Here is a 21213-nt window from a genome sequence, read left to right as displayed (position 1 = left end):
GTTTACAGCACTATTCTCTGTAAACCCTAGAGTTTACAGCACTATTCTCTGTAAACCCTAGAGTTTACAGCACTTTTCTCTGTAAACCCTAGAGTTTACAGCACTATTCTCTGTAAACCCTAGAGTTTACAACACTATTCTCTGTAAACCCTAGAGTTTACAACACTATTCTCTGTAAACCCTAGACACTGTCACTCAAGAGGCTGGCCATTTCTGAGATACTGGATCCGGCATGACTGGCACCGACGATTATACCACGCTAAAAGTTGCTTAGGTCATCTTGTTTTTCCCATTCTAACGTTCAATCAAAACAGTAACTGAATGCCTGCCTGCCTGCCTGGTTTATAGAGCAAGCCACGGTCACGTGATTCACTGTCTGAAGAACAGGCAGAATAAACTAAATTGAACATCTGTATATAAAAATAAAAATAAATTATTTTGGTTTGTAACCCTGAAGAAATTGTCTTTCAACTCGCCAAATTGAGATCCGTTTCAAATTATCACTCTGGGAATAACTGTTCCAGATACGAGATGGGAAAAAATATTGTTCTATTTTATTTTGTTATGTTACGTCATGTTTTTTTTTTTACATATAAAATACGTGTGTCTTGACTGTGATAAGGGCTCAGGAAATAAGTGTGTCTTGTCTGCTAAATTAACACAGCAAGGCTATGCCATTGCACAGCCATAGGCTTTTACAAGCAAGCGCCTCTGCTGAGGTTACTGCCTTTGTAGAAGATTGTGTTCCATGATACAATATAACCAGTCGATTTTAGTGTGTTCCATGATATTGTTGACTTTGTTCTTACTAAACCTCTCTCCTTCCTCTGCAGGAGGACTCCAGTTGACTTTGTTCTTACTAAACCCTCTCTCCTTGCTCTGCAGGAGGACTCCAGTTGACTTTGTTCTTACTAAATCCTCTCTCCTTCCTCTGCAGGAGGACTCCAGTTGACTTTGTTCTTACTAAATCCTCTCTCCTTCCTCTGCAGGAGGACTCCAGTTGACTTTGTTCTTACTAAACCCCTCTCCTTGCTCTGCAGGAGGACTCCAGTTGACTTTGTTCTTACTAAACCCCTCTCCTTGCTCTGCAGGAGGACTCCAGTTGACTTTGTTGTTACTAAACCCTCTCTCCTTGCTCTGCAGGAGGACTCCAGTTGACTTTGTTGTTACTAAACCCCTCTCCTTGCTCTGCAGGAGGACTCCAGTTGACTTTGTTGTTACTAAACCCCTCTCCTTGCTCTGTAGGATGACTCTGAGTTCCGGGACAAGATCACTCCCATCTCTGTGTTCATGGAGTTCAGTCTGGACTACCAGCAGGCTGCAGATAAGACCGGTCTACTGCCTATCCTGGAGCAGACTACGCCCACCAACATCTCCAAACAAGTACTCATATGTCTTTAACTAAGTCTACATCCCAAATGGCACCCTATTCCCTATATAGTGCACAGGGTTCTGGTCAAAACTAGTGTGCCATATAGGGAGTAGGGAGCCATTTGGGAAGGACAGTAACTGTTGTGATCAGGTACAGAGTAACACATAGTGAGTAGGAGAGCTGGGTCACATGGTTAGTAGGAGAGGTGGGTCACATGGTTAGTAGGATAGGTGGGTCACATGATTAGTAGGAGAGGTGGGTCACATGGTTAGTAGGATAGGTGGGTCACATGGTTAGTAGGATAGGTGGGTCACATGATTGGTAGGAGAGGTGGGTCACATGGTTAGTAGGATAGGTGGGTCACATGATTAGTAGGAGAGGTGGGTCACATGGTTAGTAGGAGAGGTGGGTCACATGGTTAGTAGGAGAGGTGGGTCACATGGTTAGTAGGAGAGCTGGGTCACATGGTTAGTAGGAGAGGTGGGTCACATGGTTAGTAGGAGAGGTGGGTCACATGGTTAGTAGGAGAGGTGGGTCACATGGTTAGTAGGAGAGGTGGGTCACATGATTAGTAGGAGAGGTGGGTCACATGGTTAGTAGGATAGGTGGGTCACATGATTAGTAGGAGAGGTGGGTCACATGGTTAGTAGGAGAGGTGGGTCACATGGTTAGTAGGAGAGGTGGGTCACGTGGTTAGTAGGAGAGGTGGGTCACATGGTTAGTAGGAGAGGTGGGTCACATGGTTAGTAGGATAGGTGGGTCACATCATTAGTAGGAGAGGTGGGTCACATGGTTAGTAGGAGAGGTGGGTCACATGGTTAGTAGGAGAGGTGGGTCACATGGTTAGTAGGAGAGCTGGGTCACATGGTTAGTAGGAGAGGTGGGTCACATGGTTAGTAGGAGAGGTGGGTCACATGGTTAGTAGGAGAGGTGGGTCACATGGTTAGTAGGAGAGGTGGGTCACATGATTAGTAGGAGAGGTGGGTCACATGGTTAGTAGGATAGGTGGGTCACATGATTAGTAGGAGAGGTGGGTCACATGGTTAGTAGGAGAGGTGGGTCACATGGTTAGTAGGAGAGGTGGGTCACGTGGTTAGTAGGAGAGGTGGGTCACATGGTGAGTAGGAGAGGTGGGTCACATGGTGAGTAGGAGGGTGGGTTAGTAGGAGAGGTGGGTCACATGGTTAGTAGGAGAGGTGGGTCACATGGTTAGTAAGATAGGTGGGTCACATGATTAGTAGGAGAGGTGGGTCACATGGTTCTGCTTGTTTTTCAGGCCCATGTCCTACTGGACTGTGGAGATGACAACATCTGCAAGCCAGACCTCAAGCTGTCTGTAGTGAGGTGAGGTCACTTAGTTACCTCCTCTTCCAGGATCTCATGCCTCATTCATTCCTATAACAGCTGTCTGTAGTGAGGTGAGGTCACATGTTAACTCCTCTTCCAGGATCTCATGCCTCATTCATTCCTATAACAGCTGTCTGTAGTGAGGTGAGGTCACATGTTAACTCCTCTTCCAGGATCTCATGCCTCATTCATTCCTATAACAGCTGTCTGTAGTGAGGTGAGGTCACATGTTAACTCCTCTTCCAGGATCTCATGCCTCATTCATTCCTATAACAGCTGTCTGTAGTGAGGTGAGTGCTCCGTCACTTGTTAAGTTACCTCCTCTTCCAGGATCTCATGCCTCATTCATTCATTCCTATAACAGCTGTCTGTAGTGAGGTGAGTGCTCCGTCACTTGTTAAGTTAACTCCTCTTCCAGGATCTCATGCCTCATTCATTCCTATAACAGCTAGCCAAGTCGAGCTGTTTTTGGTCTGGTTACACATCCACCGTAGTTGTTGAAACCATGTTGGAAAAGACAAAGTGATGTAGAATATCTCAGCCAGCACAGTAAGGTTCTGGTTGACCATCTAGTGTGAGTCAGGCATCTGTGAGATGGTCCTAACTTTTCCATTAAGGTTTTCTTTCTACTACCAGTGACCAGAAGGAGATTGTCCTGACTGAGTAACGTTACAAAATCCCAGACATCTTCCCAGGGTTTTCTGAAATCCTAATTGGAGGATTCCTGTAATCAAGCGAGCATAACCAGGGAGGCAATCCTCCAACCAGGATTTCTGATAAACCTAGGAATTTTGGCAAAGCAAAATTATGGAAACTTTCCCATAGTCTTAACTCCATTCTGTCAATCTGATCTCTGACCTCCCCAGTGACCAGAAGCAGATCATTCTGTTAATCTGATCTCTGACCTCCCCCAGTGACCAGAAGGAGATCTACATAGGAGATGACAACCCCTTGACCCTGGAGGTGACAGCGGAGAACCGAGGAGAGGGGGCGTACGAGGCAGAGCTACATGTCTTCCTTCCTCCCCAGGCCGACTTCACCGGGGTCGTACGCAACAGTGAGGTAAAATACAATAAGAGGCCAGTGAAGACGACTAGACTTGTCTCGGGCACCAGATGTAACAGATGTGATGGTACTTCGTAACTGTCTTGCGTTGTGTTTTTAAACCAAAGTACTGTCCAGCCAGCGATCTCAGTTGATTGGTGTTTATTCTGACGATAGACACAAGGAAGCAGATTAGATGTGCAGGACAACAGCATATATTGATGGCTGTAGATTCGTGATACGTTTTTTTTCGCAGGGAAATGACTGTGAATTAGCAAAGGGGAGCTAATACGACCATTACAAATAGAGCATGCTAGCTAACTCGTTCTCTTACAGCGATAACATACTATTAGAGAATGCTAGCTAACTCGTTCTCTTACAGTGATAACATACAACTAGACAATGCTAGCTAACACGTTCTCTTACAGCGATAACATACTATTAGAGAATGCTAGCTAACTCGTTCTCTTACAGCGATAACATACTATTACAGCATGCTAGCTAACTCGTTCTCTTACAGCGATAACATACTATTAGAGAATGCTAGCTAACTCGTTCTCTTACAGCGATAACATACAACTAGAGAATGCTAGCTAACACGTTCTCTTACAGCGATAACATACTATTAGAGCATGCTAGCTAACTCGTTCTCTTACAGCAATAACATACTATTAGAGCATGCTAGCTAACTCGTTCTCTTACAGCGATAACATACTATTAGAGAATGCTAGCTAACTCGTTCTCTTACAGCGATAACATACAACTAGAGAATGCTAGCTAACACGTTCTCTTACAGCGATAACATACTATTAGAGCATGCTAGCTAACTCGTTCTCTTACAGCAATAACATACTATTAGAGCATGCTAGCTAACTCGTTCTCTTACAGCGATAACATACTATTAGAGAATGCTAGCTAACTCGTTCTCTTACAGCGATAACATACTATTAGAGAATGCTAGCTAACTCGTTCTCTTACAGCCATAACATACTATTAGAGAATGCTAGCTAACTCGTTCTCTTACAGCGATAACATACTATTAGAGAATGCTAGCTAACTCGTTCTCTTACAGCCATAACATACTATTAGAGAATGCTAGCTAACTCGTTCTCTTACAGCCATAACATACTATTAGAGAATGCTAGCTAACTCGTTCTCTTACAGCGATAACGTACAAATAGAGCATGCTAGCTAACTCGTTCTCTTACAGCGATAAAATACTATTAGAGAATGCTAGCTAACTCGTTCTCTTACAGCCAAAACATACTATTAGAGAATGCTAGCTAACTCGTTCTCTTACAGCGATAACATACTATTAGAGAATGCTAGCTAACTCGTTCTCTTACAGCGATAAAATACTATTAGAGAATGCTAGCTAACTCGTTCTCTTACAGCCAAAACATACTATTAGAGAATGCTAGCTAACTCGTTCTCTTACAGCGATAACATACTATTAGAGAATGCTAGCTAACTCGTTCTCTTACAGCGATAACATACTATTAGAGAATGCTAGCTAACTTGTTCTCTTACAGCCATAACATACTATTAGAGAATGCTAGATAACTCGTTCTCTTACAGCGATAACATACTATTAGAGAATGCTAGCTAACTCGTTCTCTTATAGCGATAACATACTATTAGAGAATGCTAGCTAACTCATTCTCTTACAGCGATAACGTACAAATAGAGCATGCTAGCTAACTCGTTCTCTTACAGCGATAACATACTATTAGAGAATGCTAGCTAACTCGTTCTCTTACAGCGATAACATACTATTAGAGAATGCTAGCTAACTCGTTCTCTTACAGCGATAACATACTATTAGAGCATGCTAGCAAACTCGTTCTCTTACAGCGATAACATACTATTAGAGAATGCTAGCTAACTCGTTCTCTTACAGCGATAACGTACAAATAGAGCATGCTAGCTAACTCGTTCTCTTACAGCGATAACATACTATTAGAGAATGCTAGCTACCTCGTTCTCTTACAGCGATAACGTACAAATAGAGCATGCTAGCTAACTCTTTCTCTTACAGCGATAACGTACAAATAGAGAATGCTAGCTAACTCATTCTCTTATAGCGATAACATACTATTAGAGAATGCTAGCTAACTCGTTCTCTTACAGCGATAACATACTATTAGAGAATGCTATCTAACTCGTTCTTCAACAGCGGTAACATACTATTAGGGAATGCTAGCTAACTCGTTCTCCTACAGCGATAACGTACAAATAGAGCATGCTAGCTAACTCGTTCTCTTACAGTGATAACATGCTATTAGAGCATGCTAGCTAACTCGTTCTCTTACAGCGATAACGTACAAATGTAGCATGCTAGCTAACTCTTTCTCTTACAGCGATAACGTACAAATAGAGAATGCTAGCTAACTCATTCTCTTATAGCGATAACATACTATTAGAGAATGCTAGCTAACTTGTTCTCTTACAGCGATAACATACTATTAGAGAATGCTATCTAACTCGTTCTCCTACAGCGGTAACATACTATTAGAGAATGCTAGCTAACTCGTTCTCTTACAGCGATAACATACTATTAGAGCATGCTAGCTAACTCGTTCTCTTACAGCGATAACATACTATTAGAGAATGCTAGCTAACTTGTTCTCTTACAGCGATAACATACTATTAGAGCATGCTAGCTAACTCGTTCTCTTACAGCGATAACGTGCAAAAGCACATCCCAGGATGCTCCCAATATCTAACAGGCACTGTACACATACTGTGTCTATCGAAATATATAAACATGGAATAGATTTTTCTGCAGTGTCAGGTGGAAACTTAACCAACCATCTTTCATCAACTTCACTCAGTGTAAATTACACATTAGAAACACCTTCCTAATATTGAGTATCACCCCCTTTTGACCTCAGAACAGCCTCAGTGCGTCGGGTCCATGGACTCTACAAGGTGTCGAAAGTATTCCACAGGGATGCTGACCCATGTTGACTCCAATGCTTCCCCACAGTTGTGTCAAGATGGCTGGATGTCCTTTGGGTGGTGAACCATTCTTGATACACACACAGGAAACTGTTGAGCGTGGAAAAACCCGGCAACGTTGCCGTTCTTGACCCACACAAACCGGTGTGCCTGGCACCTACTACCATACCCCGTTCAAAAGCACTTAAATATTTTCTTTCAAGGCTTAAAAATAATGATTTAAACTGTCTCCTCCCCTTCTATTCTACACTGATTGAAGTGGATTTAACAAGTGACATCAATAAGGGATCATAGCTTTCACCTGGTCAGTCTATGTCATGGAAAGAGCAGGTGTTCCTAATGTTTTGTACACTCAGTGTAGTCTTGCCTCTGTGTGCTGAGTGTTCCCCCACTGTCTGATCGTGGTTTGTGTGGGACACACCCCAAAGAGAAGGACAATACAACAGTTTGTGGGTTTTGACAATGAAATATGAAACCGATGGATTGCATTAGTCAAGCTGATAGATCCTATTCATTTCTCCGTCCCAGACTCTGTATGACTTTCCTGTGCATCACCCGGTACAGTGGTGGCTAGGTTATCCATTACATAAGGTGTTAAATCAAATCAAAATCAATAAAAAATGTCCCGTGCGGCCGAATACAACAGGTGTTGTAGACCTTACAGTGAAACGCTTAATTGCAAGCCTTTAACCAACAATGCAGTTTTAAGAAAAATAAGGGGTAAAGTAAAAATAAAATAGAAAATAAAATAAAAGTAACAAGTAATTAAACATCAGCAATAAAATAACAGTAGCAAGGCTATCTACAGGGGTACCGGTGCAGAGTCAATGTGGAGGCTATATACAGGGGGTACCGGTACAGAGTCAATGTGGAGGCTATATACAGGGTGTACCGGTACTGAGTCAATGTGGAGACTATATACAGGGGGTACCGGTGCAGAGTCAATGTGGAGGCTATATACAGGGGGTACCGGTACAGAGTCAATGTGGAGGCTATATACAGGGGGTACCGGTACTGAGTCAATGTGGAGGCTATATACAGGGGTACCGGTACTGAGTCAATGTGGAGGCTATATACAGGGGTACCGGTACTGAGTCAATGTGGAGGCTATATACAGGGGGTACCGGTACAGAGTCAATGTGGAGGCTATATACAGGGGGTACCGGTACAGAGTCAATGTGGAGGCTCTATACAGGGGGTACCGGTACTGAGTCAATGTGGAGACTATATACAGGGGGTACCGGTACTGAGTCAATGTGGAGGCTATATACAGGGGGGTACCGGTACAGAGTCAATGTGGAGGCTATATACAGGGATACCGGTAATGAGTCAATGTGGAGGCTATATACAGGGTATTACGGTACAGAGTCAATGTGGAGGCTATATACAGGGGGTACCGGTGCAGAGTCAATGTGGAGGCTATATACAGGGGGTACCGGTAATGAGTCAATGTGGAGGCTATATACAGGGTATTACGGTACAGAGTCAATGTGGAGACTATCTACAGGGGGTACCGGTGCAGAGTCAATGTGGAGGCTATATACAGGGGGGTACCGGTACAGAGTCAATGTGGAGGCTATATACAGGGGGTACCGGTACAGAGTCAATGTGGAGGCTATATACAGGGGGTACCTGTACAGAGTCAATGTGGAGGCTATATACAGGGATACCGGTAATGAGTCAATGTGGAGGCTATATACAGGGGTACAGGTAATGAGTCAATGTGGAGGCTATATACAGGAGTACCGGTATAGAGTCAATGTGGAGGCTATATACAGGGTGTACCTTTACAGAGTCAATGTGGAGGCTATATACAGGGTGTACCGGTACAGAGTCAATGTGGAGGCTATATACAGGGGGTACCGGTACAGAGTCAATGTGGAGGCTATATACAGGGGGTACCGGTAATGAGTCAATGTGGAGACTATATACAGGGGGTACCGGTGCAGAGTCAATGTGGAGGCTATATACAGAGGGTACCGGTACAGAGTCAATGTGGAGGCTATATACAGGGGGTACCGGTACTGAGTCAATGTGGAGGCTATATACAGGGGTACCGGTACAGAGTCAATGTGGAGGCTATATACAGGGGGTACCGGTACTGAGTCAATGTGGAGACTATATACAGGGGGTACCGGTACTGAGTCAATGTGGAGACTATATACAGGGGTACCGGTACAGAGTCAATGTGGAGGCTATATACAGGGGGTACCGGTACTGAGTGAATGTGGAGACTATATACAGGGGGTACCGGTACTGAGTCAATGTGGAGACTATATACAGGGGTACCGGTGCAGAGTCAATGTGGAGGCTATATACAGGGGGGTACCGGTACAGAGTCAATGTGGAGGCTATATACAGGGATACCGGTAATCAGTCAATGTGGAGGCTATATACAGGGGGTACTGGTACAGAGTCAATGTGGAGGCTATATACAGGGGGTACCGGTAATGAGTCAATGTGGAGGCTATATACAGGAGTACCGGTATAGAGTCAATGTGGAGGCTATATACAGGGTGTACCGGTACAGAGTCAATGTGGAGGCTATCTACAGGGGGTACCGGTAATGAGTCAATGTGGAGGCTATATACAGGGGGTACCGGTACAGAGTCAATGTGGAGGCTATATACAGGGGGTACCGGTAATGAGTCAATGTGGAGGCTATATACAGGGGGTACCGGTAATGAGTCAATGTGGAGGCTATATACAGGGGGTACCGGTACAGAGTCAATGTGGAGGCTATATACAGGGATACCGGTAATGCGTCAATGTGGAGGCTATATACAGGGGGTACCTGTACAGAGTCAATGTGGAGGCTATATACAGGGGGTACCGGTACAGAGTCAATTTGGAGGCTATATACAGGGGGTAACGGTACCGAGTCAATGTGGAGGCTATATACAGGGTGTTACGGTACAGAGTCAACGTGGAGGCTATATACAGGGGGTACCGGTAATGAGTCAATGTGGAGGCTATATACAGGGGGTACCGGTACAGAGTCAATGTGGAGGCTATATACAGGGGGTACCTGTACAGAGTCAATGTGGAGGCTATATACAGGGTGTACCCTTAATGAGTCAATGTGGAGGCTATATACAGGGATACCGGTAATGAGTCAATGTGGAGGCTATATACAGGGATACCGGTAATGAGTCAATGTGGAGGCTATATACAGGGATACCGGTAATGAGTCAATGTGGAGGCTATATACAGGGATACCGGTAATGAGTCAATGTGGAGGCTATATACAGGGATACCGGTAATGAGTCAATGTGGAGGCTATATACAGGGATACCGGTAATGAGTCAATGTGGAGGCTATATACAGGGATACCGGTAATGAGTCAATGTGGAGGCTATATACAGGGATACCGGTAATGAGTCAATGTGGAGGCTATATACAGGGATACCGGTAATGAGTCAATGTGGAGGCTATATACAGGGATACCTGTACAGAGTCAATGTGGAGGCTATATACAGGGATACCGGTAATGAGTCAATGTGGAGGCTATATACAGGGGTACAGGTAATGAGTCAATGTGGAGGCTATATACAGGAGTACCGGTATAGAGTCAATGTGGAGGCTATATACAGGGTGTACCGGTACAGAGTCAATGTGGAGGCTATATACAGGGTGTTACGGTACAGAGTCAATGTGGAGGCTATATACAGTGGGTACCTGTACTGAGTCAATGTGGAGGCTATATACAGTGGGTACTGAGTAAATGTGGAGGCTATATACAGGGGTACAGGTAATGAGTCAATGTGGAGGCTATATACAGGAGTACCGGTATAGAGTCAATGTGGAGGCTATATACAGGGTGTACCGGTACAGAGTCAATGTGGAGGCTATATACAGGGGGTACCGGTACAGAGTCAATGTGGAGGCTATATACAGGGTGTTACGGTACAGAGTCAATGTGGAGGCTATATACAGTGGGTACCTGTACTGAGTCAATGTGGAGGCTATATACAGTGGGTACTGAGTAAATGTGGAGGCTATATACAGGGGGTACCTGTACAGAGTCAATGTGGAGGCTATATACAGGGGGTACCGGTACAGAGTCAATGTGGAGGCTATATACAGGGTGTTACGGTACAGAGTCAATGTGGAGGCTATATACAGTGGGTACTGAGTAAATGTGGAGGCTATATACAGGGGGTACCGGTACTGAGTAAATGTGGAGGCTATATACAGGGGGTACCGGTAATGAGTCAATGTGCGGGGCCACAGGTTAGTCAAGGTAATTGAGGTAATATGTACATGTATGTAGAGTTAAAGTGACAAGCTATCAACATTAACATAATATCATGCATTTTGTCGCTTTCTCCCTTGCAGACTCTGTCTAGATTATCCTGTGCCTACAAGACAGAGAACCAGACCAGGGTGGTGGTGTGTGACCTGGGGAACCCTATGAAAGGAGGAATTAAGGTGAGTGGATGGAAGCATGCAGATGGTATCCGTCCCGTTGACCTGAATGGGGGGGGAGATGTCTGTTCTAGGGATTCTATTTCTATGTTGGTGGTTGACTAGACACCTAGTCGGCGCCATTTCCCCAGTTCAAATTCCTGGTACATGTGAATGTACTTGGTGTTATAAAGCTGATTATGATTCTGATCAGAAGGTGCGTTTACACAGGCTGCTCAAATCTGATCATTTATTGGGAGAAAAAATCAGATCTGATTGATCAAAAGTAAAACATTTTTGGAAAACATTTCAGAATTGTGCTGCCTGTATAAACGCAGTACGAGACTTACAATCATGATGGTGATGCTCCCGATGGTGTGCTGTTGTCTTTAGGTGCTGGCCGGACTCCGCTTCAGTGTTCATCAGCTCTCAGAGCAGGACACGTTTGTCAAGTTTGACCTGCAGATACAGAGGTAATGAGCTGGTAACAAAACGGGTTCAGAACACAGTCTTTCTTACACGTGTGGCTTTTGGAAATAAAATGACTTTTCCTGTGCTTTATTTTCAAACAACTGGGGTATGTATACAAGTCTCTTTCGCGAGACTTTTAAATCTTATTGAGCCGAACGTGTATAAATAATGGAATGAAACGGTGTCTCACACATCGTCGAATGGTCATAACGTTAGGACCTAATTTAACTAAAATCCTTTTAGAGAAGAGACTCCCAGTACTTTCTCAGACACACGTCCTGACTTTGTGGTAACAGACAGTGAGACTAAAAATGTGTCCCAAACTGCACCCTACTTCCTATAGTGGACCACTTTGACAAGAGCAAATGTATAAAAAAAACATGGTGTTTCTGTTTTCACTGATTCCTCACCTCTCTCTCCTCACCTCTCTCTCCTCACCTCTCTCCTCACCTCTCTCCTCACCTCTTTCTCTCCTCACCTCTTTCTCCTCCCCTCTTTCTCCTCACCTCTCTCTCCTCCCCTCTCCTCACCTCTCTCTCCTCACCTCTCTCTCCTCACCTCTCTCTCCTCACCTCTCTCTCCTCACCTCTCTCTCCTCACCTCTCTCTCCTCTCCTCACCTCGTTCTCCTCACCTCGTTCTCCCCTCTCTCTCCTCACCTCGTTCTCCCCTCTCTCTCCTCACCTCTTTCTCCCCTCTCTCTCCTCACCTCTTTCTCTCCTCACCTCTCTCTCCTCACCTCACCTCGTTCTCCCCTCTCTCTCCTCACCTCGTTCTCCCCTCTCTCTCCTCACCTCTTTCTCCCCTCTCTCTCCTCACCTCTTTCTCTCCTCACCTCTCTCTCCTCACCTCACCTCGTTCTCCCCTCTCTCTCCTCACCTCGTTCTCCCCTCTCTCTCCTCACCTCTTTCTCTCCTCCCCTCTCTCTCCTCACCTCTCCTCACCTCACCTCTCCTCTCCTCACCTCTCCTCTCCTCAGTAGCTGTATCCTTTGTCTGTCCTTGTTGTTATGAAGGAAGACCTCTCGTTTATTCTCCCGCTATCCCAAGGTCACGCCGGTCCTCTCTAAAAAAACAACAACTATATTCTCTGGATAAAAGTCATTGTTAAATTGTTTAGAATATAGTTGAGAGCACGTGTGTCTTGTGATGGAATTGTCTGGAGTTTTTGTTTATATCTTATGAGGCTTTAGCAGCCAGTTCAAAATCATGGACAAAAGTTCCAGTACAATGCAATGGTTCCACCCTGTGGACATTATGTGTTTTAGCATCAACCTGTACTGTGTACACTGGTTATCTGATGTTTTCACGATCTGGTCTTGTTGTATAAGTTAATAATATAATATTGTCTTTCAGTTCCAACCAGTTCAACAGCACCAGCAGTCTGGTCTCCAGCATCACACAGCTGGCTGTTCTGGCCAATGTGGATATCAGAGGGTATGTTGACATGTCTTCTCCAATGAAGGTCATTACCAACCAGAAGTTCAGTCGTTATGTACAGAAATATCATCTACTTGAAGTGTGCAAAGAATGCTTTTCCACTTTAGTATATTCTCCTGCATATTCTCCTACCTTAATGGGGTGGTGGGAGGTCACCAACATACATCTTCTCCTACCTTAATGGGCAGGTGGGAGTTCACCAACATACAGCTTCCTCTACCCTAATGGGCAGGTGGGAGGTCACCAACATACAGCTTCCTCTACCCTAATGAGCAGATGGGAGGTCACCAACACACATCTTCCTCTACCCTAATGGGCAGGTGGGAGGTCACCAACATACATCTTCCTCTACCCTAATGGGCAGGTGGGAGGTCACCAACATACATCTTCTCCTACCCTAATGGGCAGGTGAGAGGTCACCAACATACAGCTTCTCCTACCCTAATGGGCAGGTGGGAGGTCACCAACATAGATCTTCCTCTACCCTAATGGGCAGGTGGGAGGTCACCAACATACAGCTTCTCCTACCCTAATGGGCAGGTGGGAGGTCACCAACATAGATCTTCCTCTACCCTAATGGGCAGGTGGGAGGTCACCAACATAGATCTTCCTCTACCCTAATGGGCAGGTGGGAGGTCACCAACATACAGCTTCTCCTACCCTAATGGGCAGGTGGGAGGTCACCAACATAGATCTTCCTCTACCCTAATGGGCAGGTGGGAGGTCACCAACATACAGCTTCTCCTACCCTAATGGGCAGGTGGGAGGTCACCAACATACAGCTTCTCCTACCCTAATGGGCAGGTGGGAGGTCACCAACATAGATCTTCCTCTACCCTAATGGGCAGGTGGGAGGTCACCAACATACAGCTTCCTCTACCCTAATGGGCAGGTGGGAGGTCACCAACATACAGCTTCCTCTACCCTAATGGGCAGGTGGGAGGTCACCAACATACAGCTTCTCCTACCCTAATGGGCAGGTGGGAGGTCACCAACATAGATCTTCCTCTACCCTAATGGGCAGGTGGGAGGTCACCAACATACGTCATAAAGTGCAGATTGCATTTAGATTATAATTAGCAGGTAATTAGCAGGTAATGAGTAAATATCTGCCGGCTCAAATCCCAGGTGGGACCTTCAGCTGAGTCTGTGCCTCAGAGCTGAGGGTTTGTTATAGAATGGTTTAGTTTGATGGAATGTATGTATCCCATGATAAATGGTTTAGTAGCAAAGACAGTACTGATGTCCCCTTACCATCTCTGATATAGTAAGGACTTTAACTGATTCACGGTAACAGAATGTGAAGAAACGCAGAATGTACTTTATAACTATGTATAGCCCAGCCGTGAACCCCAATCCCTTCCATCTGCTGTAGGGTGGCGGTTCCTGACCAGGTCTTCCTGCCCATCGCTAACTGGAAGCCCAAAGAGAACCCTGTCATAGGAGACGACATCGGTCCACAAATACTGCACATCTATGAGGTCAACCATGACACTGTTCCCTATATAGGCTGGTCAAATGTAATGCACTATATTGGGTTCCATGTCATGACATTAGACCCACCGTGTCATGACATTAGACCCGCCGTGTCGTGACATTAGACACGCTGTGTCGCGACATTAGACACGCTGTGTCGTGACATTAGACCCACTGTGTCGTGACATTAGACCCGCCGTGTCGTGACATTAGACCCGCCGTGTCGTGACATTAGACCCGCCGTGTCGTGACATTTGACCCAGCGTGTCGTGACATTTGACCCAGCGTGTCGTGACATTAGACCCAGCGTGTCGTGACATTAGACCCAGCGTGTCATGACATTAGACCCAGCGTGGCGTGACATTAGATCCACCGTGTCGTGACATTAGACCCGCCGTGTCGTGACATTAGACCCGCCATGTAATTTACCTGTAGATTAATGTCAACTGATAAATGTAAAAACGGACATAGCTGACCTTTCACATAATACCATTAATCACCAGTATAAGTCAGTGAAGCCTGGAGCACTACCGGTAACTACAATCTGTCTTATTACAGTTGCGTAACAGAGGTCCCAGTACCTTCAGCAAGGCCATGCTGGACATCGAGTGGCCCTACAGGTTCAACAACGGCTCTCTGCTCTACATCACTAAACTAGAGGTGGACGGAGGCATGAACTGCAGTACAGACATGGAGATCAACCCACTCAATGTCTCAGTATGTAATATTCTCTCCCTTCCGTTCACCCTTCCATTCACCATTTCATTCAGCCTTCCATTCACCATTTCATTCAGCCTTCCATTCACCCTTCCTTTCTCCCTTCCATTCACCCTTCCATTCACCCTTCCTTTCTCCCATTCACCCTTCCATTCAGCCTCCCATTCACCCTTCCATTCAGCCTAGACACTGGCTCTTTTTCAATTGTCTAAACAGTCTGTCCTCTTCGATGCTCCTCACATTTATTGCACTGATCTGAAAGAAGTGACCAGGTGAACGTCAGCCTGGCGACCAGGTGAACGTCGGCCTGGCGACCAGGTGATCGTCAGCCTGGCGACCAAGTGAACGTCATCCTGGCGACCAGGTGAACGTCATCCTGGCGACCAGGTGGACTTCAGCCTGGCGACCAGGTGAACGTCAGCCTGGAGACCAGGTGAACGTCAGCCTGGAGACCAGGTGAACGTCAGCCTGGCGACCAGGTGGACGTCATCCTGGCGACCAGGTGGACGTCAGCCTGGAGACCAGGTGGACGTCATCCTGGCGACCAGGTGGACGTCAGCCTGGCGACCAGGTGAACGTCAGCCTGGAGACCAGGTGGACGTCAGCCTGGAGACCAGGTGATCGTCAGCCTGGCGACCAGGTGAACGTCAGCCTGGCGACCAGGTGGACGTCATCCTGGCGACCAGGTGGACGTCAGCCTGGAGACCAGGTGATCGTCAGCCTGGAGACCAGGTGAACGTCAGCCTGGCGACCAGGTGGACGTCAACCTGGCGATAAACTAAGCTGCCACTGCGTTGTTACACCAGTCAGTATTTTCCATCAGTTCAAATGAACAAGAGGAGACAATGAGGGACAGATTGTTAAACAATTGAGATAGAGCCTATGTTGCTATTGGTGACATAATAATCTATTTGTCCGTTCTAGAATCCTCTGTCAGGAGAGACAAATGGTTCAGCTTCCACCAGTGGAGACAACACAGAGGGCAGGAACAGAAACCATGTTCACCGCAGAGAGCTGGCGAGGAAAGAGATGGAGGGAGACCTGGAAACTCTGGTAATGGCGTGATTACCTGGCTAATGCTGTACTGTCATTTACACCAGGGTTTCGGGTCAATTCCATTTCATTTCAGTTGATTCAGGAAGTAAACTGCAAAGTCTGAAATGTACTTCCTGAATCGTTAACCCTGTTGGCTACAGTACTAATGTAATCATACAGATAGCATTAGCCATATGGATTGTGTGTGTGTTTTAATGTCACTCTGATTGTGTGTCTGCTCACTCAGGACTGTTCGAAGGCCCAGTGCCTGAAGATCCGGTGTCAGGTGGGCCGTCTGGAGAGAGGTCAGAGTACAACCTTGTACATCTACTCCAGACTGGGAGTGGCCACCTTCCTCAAGGTGAGTCTGTTATCCCCTAGAGCAGGAGTTTTCAAACTCTTAACATACCAGGTCTGGAGCCTGCTGTGTTTCTTTTCTACCTGATAATTAAATGTACCCTCTAAATCACTCCCTGATTAGAGGGGAACAATGGAGAAATAAAAAACACAGTGGAACTGGCTTCGAGGTATCGAGTTTAGTTTTAAGGGCCCTAGAGGTTATATACTCGCCTGGTGGTCCCAGATGTGTTTGTGCTGTGTGGTATTGTACGTTCACTCAAGACTGGGGGGGTGACCACCTTCCTCAAGATGAGACATTCCACCTACTGTAGTTGAAGCATACAGCAGGGCTGTGTTCATTAGGCACCAAACGGGACTGAAACATTGGAGGTACTATCTGTCCAATGAGAAATACAGTTTCTGATTTCCATTTCAAGACATGGTGCTACAGTGTGCCCCGGTGGCGATTTTAGCATGTGAATCTTGGTGGGGCAAACTGCATGCCAGCAAAGCCACAAAACAACACTAAACAATACATGAATTACACTATAACAGTGACCATCGGTGCCCACAAACTGTTAGGGCCTACATAAAGCTGTCCCAACAGCAGAGTCCCAACAGCATTCCCAACACCTTAAACACTGCTACACCTGGCTATCAGCAGAGCCTTGTCTGGCAGAGAAACAGATTATTCAGCCTCATTTACTGGCTTTAGAAAAAAACATAGCTGATATTGCTGACTTGCTTAAACAAATGTGGTTTCTACAGACAATTGAGATGTACAAACTATGGCATAAGGGGATGACAAGTGGATAAGAGGCAATCCGTAATTTCGATTAAGACATTAATGAGCGAGCTAGGACGGACGTAGTCAATATTACTATTTGTTCGGCACTTTTGAAACGTACAGCGCCAGAATTCAGAACATGGGCTGTTCTTAGTGTTCTCCCTGTACACCAAATCAGAACCGTAGGATAAATAAAGGTGGCATACAAGCAGACAATGAAAGCTCTTACAATTCAACAATTTAATTTCTCTAAAACAGGTTATAGACTACTTGTGCACCACCAAGTCAGAACAGTAGGCGAAATTAAGATGGGAAAATAGAACAAATTATTAGGGTGAGGCACATGGTCTACTAACAACTTACTACACAACATACACTTAGTATTACTTTCTTAGCTACAGTATACATATTTCCCATATCTCCCACATCATTTATGAAGCAGTGTACAAGACATTTTTGGACTCACCTTGTTGTGCAATGCTCACTTGAACAGAAAGGTGGCACGACGGTCGTGGGCAAATTTTGTCATCAAAGTCTGGCATTCTCTGGATTTATGGTGCTTTCACGGCAACTGGGAACTCGGCAAAAAAACAAGGTTGAATCATGATGACGTCAGTGTTCTTTAGTTAGCCACTGATTCCTTCCAAACCACTCATTGTTGAATTTGCGATTTCCATCTTGTTGTGTAATGTTTATGTCCAATGGCCGATGAGCACCAACACGTTTTATCTATAATTTCACTTCATTACTTCTCTTCATATGACAAGGATTAAAAAGGATTTGCCAGTAGATTGTCGACTTGATTCATGATGACTGCTAGCTTGCTAGCTAAGATTTTGAAAGTATGATGTTGACATGATCAGTCCAATCAAAGCTACTGTAGATATAACGTGATTTGACGTCATTTTATCTGTGGCCAATAACCTTAAGCCTTCTTGGATGGGCACTTCTAATGTAACGCTATGGCAGCACCCAAAGGGGCTTGAATTTGAGGTCTACCCTTAGATTTGGTAGTGACGTAGTGTCCCCACGAGTGACAGAACACTGAGTCAATCACGGCGCAACAAGAGAACATTACCAACCCTTTTCCACTGGCTGCCCCAACACCACAGAAAGCACAGAGCTGAAACACCTGAATCAAGAAAGACAAAAAGAGACCATGTTTGTATGGAGGGTTTATTAACTCAATTATTTGTATTGTTTGCAAACTGATATGTGACACGTATTAATGCCAAAATAACACGCAGACAACCCAAAATACCCTGAACGACGGGTCGCCACTGGTGTGCCCTAATTAACAAGAGCCTGGTACACAAGATTGAAGCATAGTGTATGCTTGGTAAGCTCACTATAGACGCATCACACTGGATCTGCACAAATAGATCTGGCACCACCAGGCTAGCTATATGGGCCATAACTTAAATAGATCTGGCACCACCAGGCTAGCTATATGGGCCATAACTTAAATAGATCTGGCACCACCAGGCTAGCTATATGAGCCATAACTTAAATAGATATGGCACCACCAGGCTAGCTATATGGGCCATAACTTAAATAGATATGGCACCACCAGGCTAGCTATATGGGCCATAACTTAAATAGATCTGGCACCACCAGGCTAGCTATATGAGCCATAACTTAAATAGATCTGGCACCACCAGGCTAGCTATATGGGCCATAACTTAAATAGATCTGGCACCACCAGGCTAGCTATATGGGCCATAACTTAAATAGATCTGGCACCACCAGGCTAGCTATATGAGCCATAACTTAAATAGATATGGCACCACCAGGCTAGCTATATGGGCCATAACTTAAATAGATATGGCACCACCAGGCTAGCTATATGGGCCATAACTTAAATAGATCTGGCACCACCAGGCTAGCTATATGAGCCATAACTTAAATAGATCTGGCACCACCAGGCTAGCTATATGTGCCATAACTTAAATAGATCTGGCACCACCAGGCTAGCTATATGGGCCATAACTTAAATAGATCTGGCACCACCACGCTAGCTATATGGGCCATAACTCAAATAGATCTGGCACCACCAGGCTAGCTATATGGACCATAACTTAAATAGATCTGGCACCACCAGGCTAGCTATATGGGCCATAACTTAAATAGATCTGGCACCACCAGGCTAGCTATATGGGCCATAACTTAAATAGATCTGGCACCACCAGGCTAGCTATATGGGCCATAACTTAAATAGATATGGCACCACCAGGCTAGCTATATGGGCCATAACTTAAATAGATCTGGCACCACCAGGCTAGCTATATGGGCCATAACTTAAATAGATCTGGCACCACCACGCTAGCTATATGGGCCATAACTTAAATAGATCTGGCACCACCACGCTAGCTATATGGGCCATAACTTAAATAGTTCTGGCACCACCAGGCTAGCTATATGGGCCATAACTTAAATAGATCTGGCACCACCAGGCTAGCTATATGGGCCATAACTTAAATAGTTCTGTCACCACCAGGCTAGCTATATGGGCCATAACTTAAATAGATCTGGCACCACCAGGCTAGCTATATGGGCCATAACTTAAATAGATCTGGCACCACCAGGCTAGCTATATGGGCCATAACTTAAATAGATCTGGCACCACCAGGCTGGCTATATGAGCCATAACTTAAATAGATCTGGCACCACCACGCTAGCTATATGGGCCATAACTTAAAGAAAAGCCTAGCATGTTGGCTACCTTTTGATGTAATAAAATCGAGCTGTGATGATGTGTTTCTTTCATCCAGACTGAGAGCCAGAACCGATCGTTCACCGTGAGATCCTCCGCTTCCTTCAGCGTCATAGAGATGCCTTATAACAAGAACCTGGTGTCTGAGCTGCCCTCCAACGCTATTACGGTGAGTCACACGACGGCATCACGGACATGAACCAGGTCTGCCTCTGAAATGGAACCCCAGTCTCTCTCTATATAGTCCACTACTTTTTTGACCAGAGTTCATAGGATCCTATATGGTTCTATGTGGCTGGCTACTACCGCAGCAAATAGGTCATTTCCGTTGTGTCTCTCCTGTGTATTGGTTGAATAGAGATGTGTTGTATTGTAAAACCCTGTGATGTGTCCTTCAGGTCAGTATGTCAGTGATCTGGGTGAAATCTGATCCTGAACCTGTCCCTGGGTGGGTGGTGGCCCTGGCTGTGCTGGCTGGACTGCTGCTGCTGGCTCTGCTGATCTTCATCATGTATAAGGTGAGACCAAACCTTCCCTTGCCTCCTATCCTCTCTTGTTTCCATTAAAAATCCATCTAGTGGTCGGTGTTGAAAATTAGGCATAAGCTAAAAACACTGGTAGGGTAAATTCATTTTGAATTCTATCCCTTTTTTTGACAGCACACACCTTTCGATTTCAAACGAAAACCTTCCATACGTATTTGTCCATTGTAGAAGTGCTCAGAAAGTCACTTTATTTTGGACCTGAATGCCAAAACATTCATGAGATAAAAGGGGCTCAAAGTGATTTTTTTTTGCATATCCCAAAGTACCATGAGACATCCATGTTTTCATCACTGGAAAATATATAACGGTTGAGATTGATATCATTTAAAAGCTTACAAACAGGGTTTTCAAATTATTTTATAATTTCTTGAAATGTTTTTTTTTAATAGAAATTGTCATTTTTGAACCTTCTTGTTGTCACCTGTCAAGTCCTGACAAGGAGTGGATGCATTTCTTAGCCGTTGTGATAGCCTTTTTGTAGACTGGATCTGCCTGTTCAGATAACAGCGCTTTGAGATTCCTTCTGTAATGAAAAGCGTTATAGAAGTTGAATAAGTGATT

The 21213-nt window shown here is 45.1% G+C and overlaps 1 protein-coding gene across 3 annotated transcripts in view; it reads left to right on the top strand.

The window, feature by feature from the left end:
- LOC129842042 (integrin alpha-V-like) overlaps positions 1-21213 on the top strand; it is a 78893-nt gene that overhangs the window by 54732 nt on the left and 2948 nt on the right. For all 3 annotated transcript variants that reach the window (XR_008757448.1, XR_008757449.1, XM_055910418.1), the window contains exons 18-29: positions 1246-1383; positions 2649-2716; positions 3634-3781; positions 11063-11155; positions 11525-11604; positions 12957-13037; positions 14416-14521; positions 15075-15233; positions 16158-16286; positions 16516-16629; positions 20166-20276; positions 20506-20625. Coding sequence is in view for 1 of the 3 variants with exons in the window: in XM_055910418.1 (XP_055766393.1) it covers positions 1246-1383; positions 2649-2716; positions 3634-3781; positions 11063-11155; positions 11525-11604; positions 12957-13037; positions 14416-14521; positions 15075-15233; positions 16158-16286; positions 16516-16629; positions 20166-20276; positions 20506-20625 (1347 nt within the window). In the remaining 2 variants the exon portion in view is untranslated. The remainder of the gene's footprint in view (positions 1-1245; positions 1384-2648; positions 2717-3633; positions 3782-11062; positions 11156-11524; positions 11605-12956; positions 13038-14415; positions 14522-15074; positions 15234-16157; positions 16287-16515; positions 16630-20165; positions 20277-20505; positions 20626-21213) is intronic.

The sequence above is a fragment of the Salvelinus fontinalis genome, unplaced genomic scaffold, assembly GCF_029448725.1.
Source record: "Salvelinus fontinalis isolate EN_2023a unplaced genomic scaffold, ASM2944872v1 scaffold_0009, whole genome shotgun sequence".
In the NCBI taxonomy this organism is placed as follows: Eukaryota; Metazoa; Chordata; class Actinopteri; order Salmoniformes; family Salmonidae; genus Salvelinus; species Salvelinus fontinalis.
Note: the sequence above shows the minus strand (reverse complement) of the source record. Positions and strands in the feature narration are given on the sequence as shown.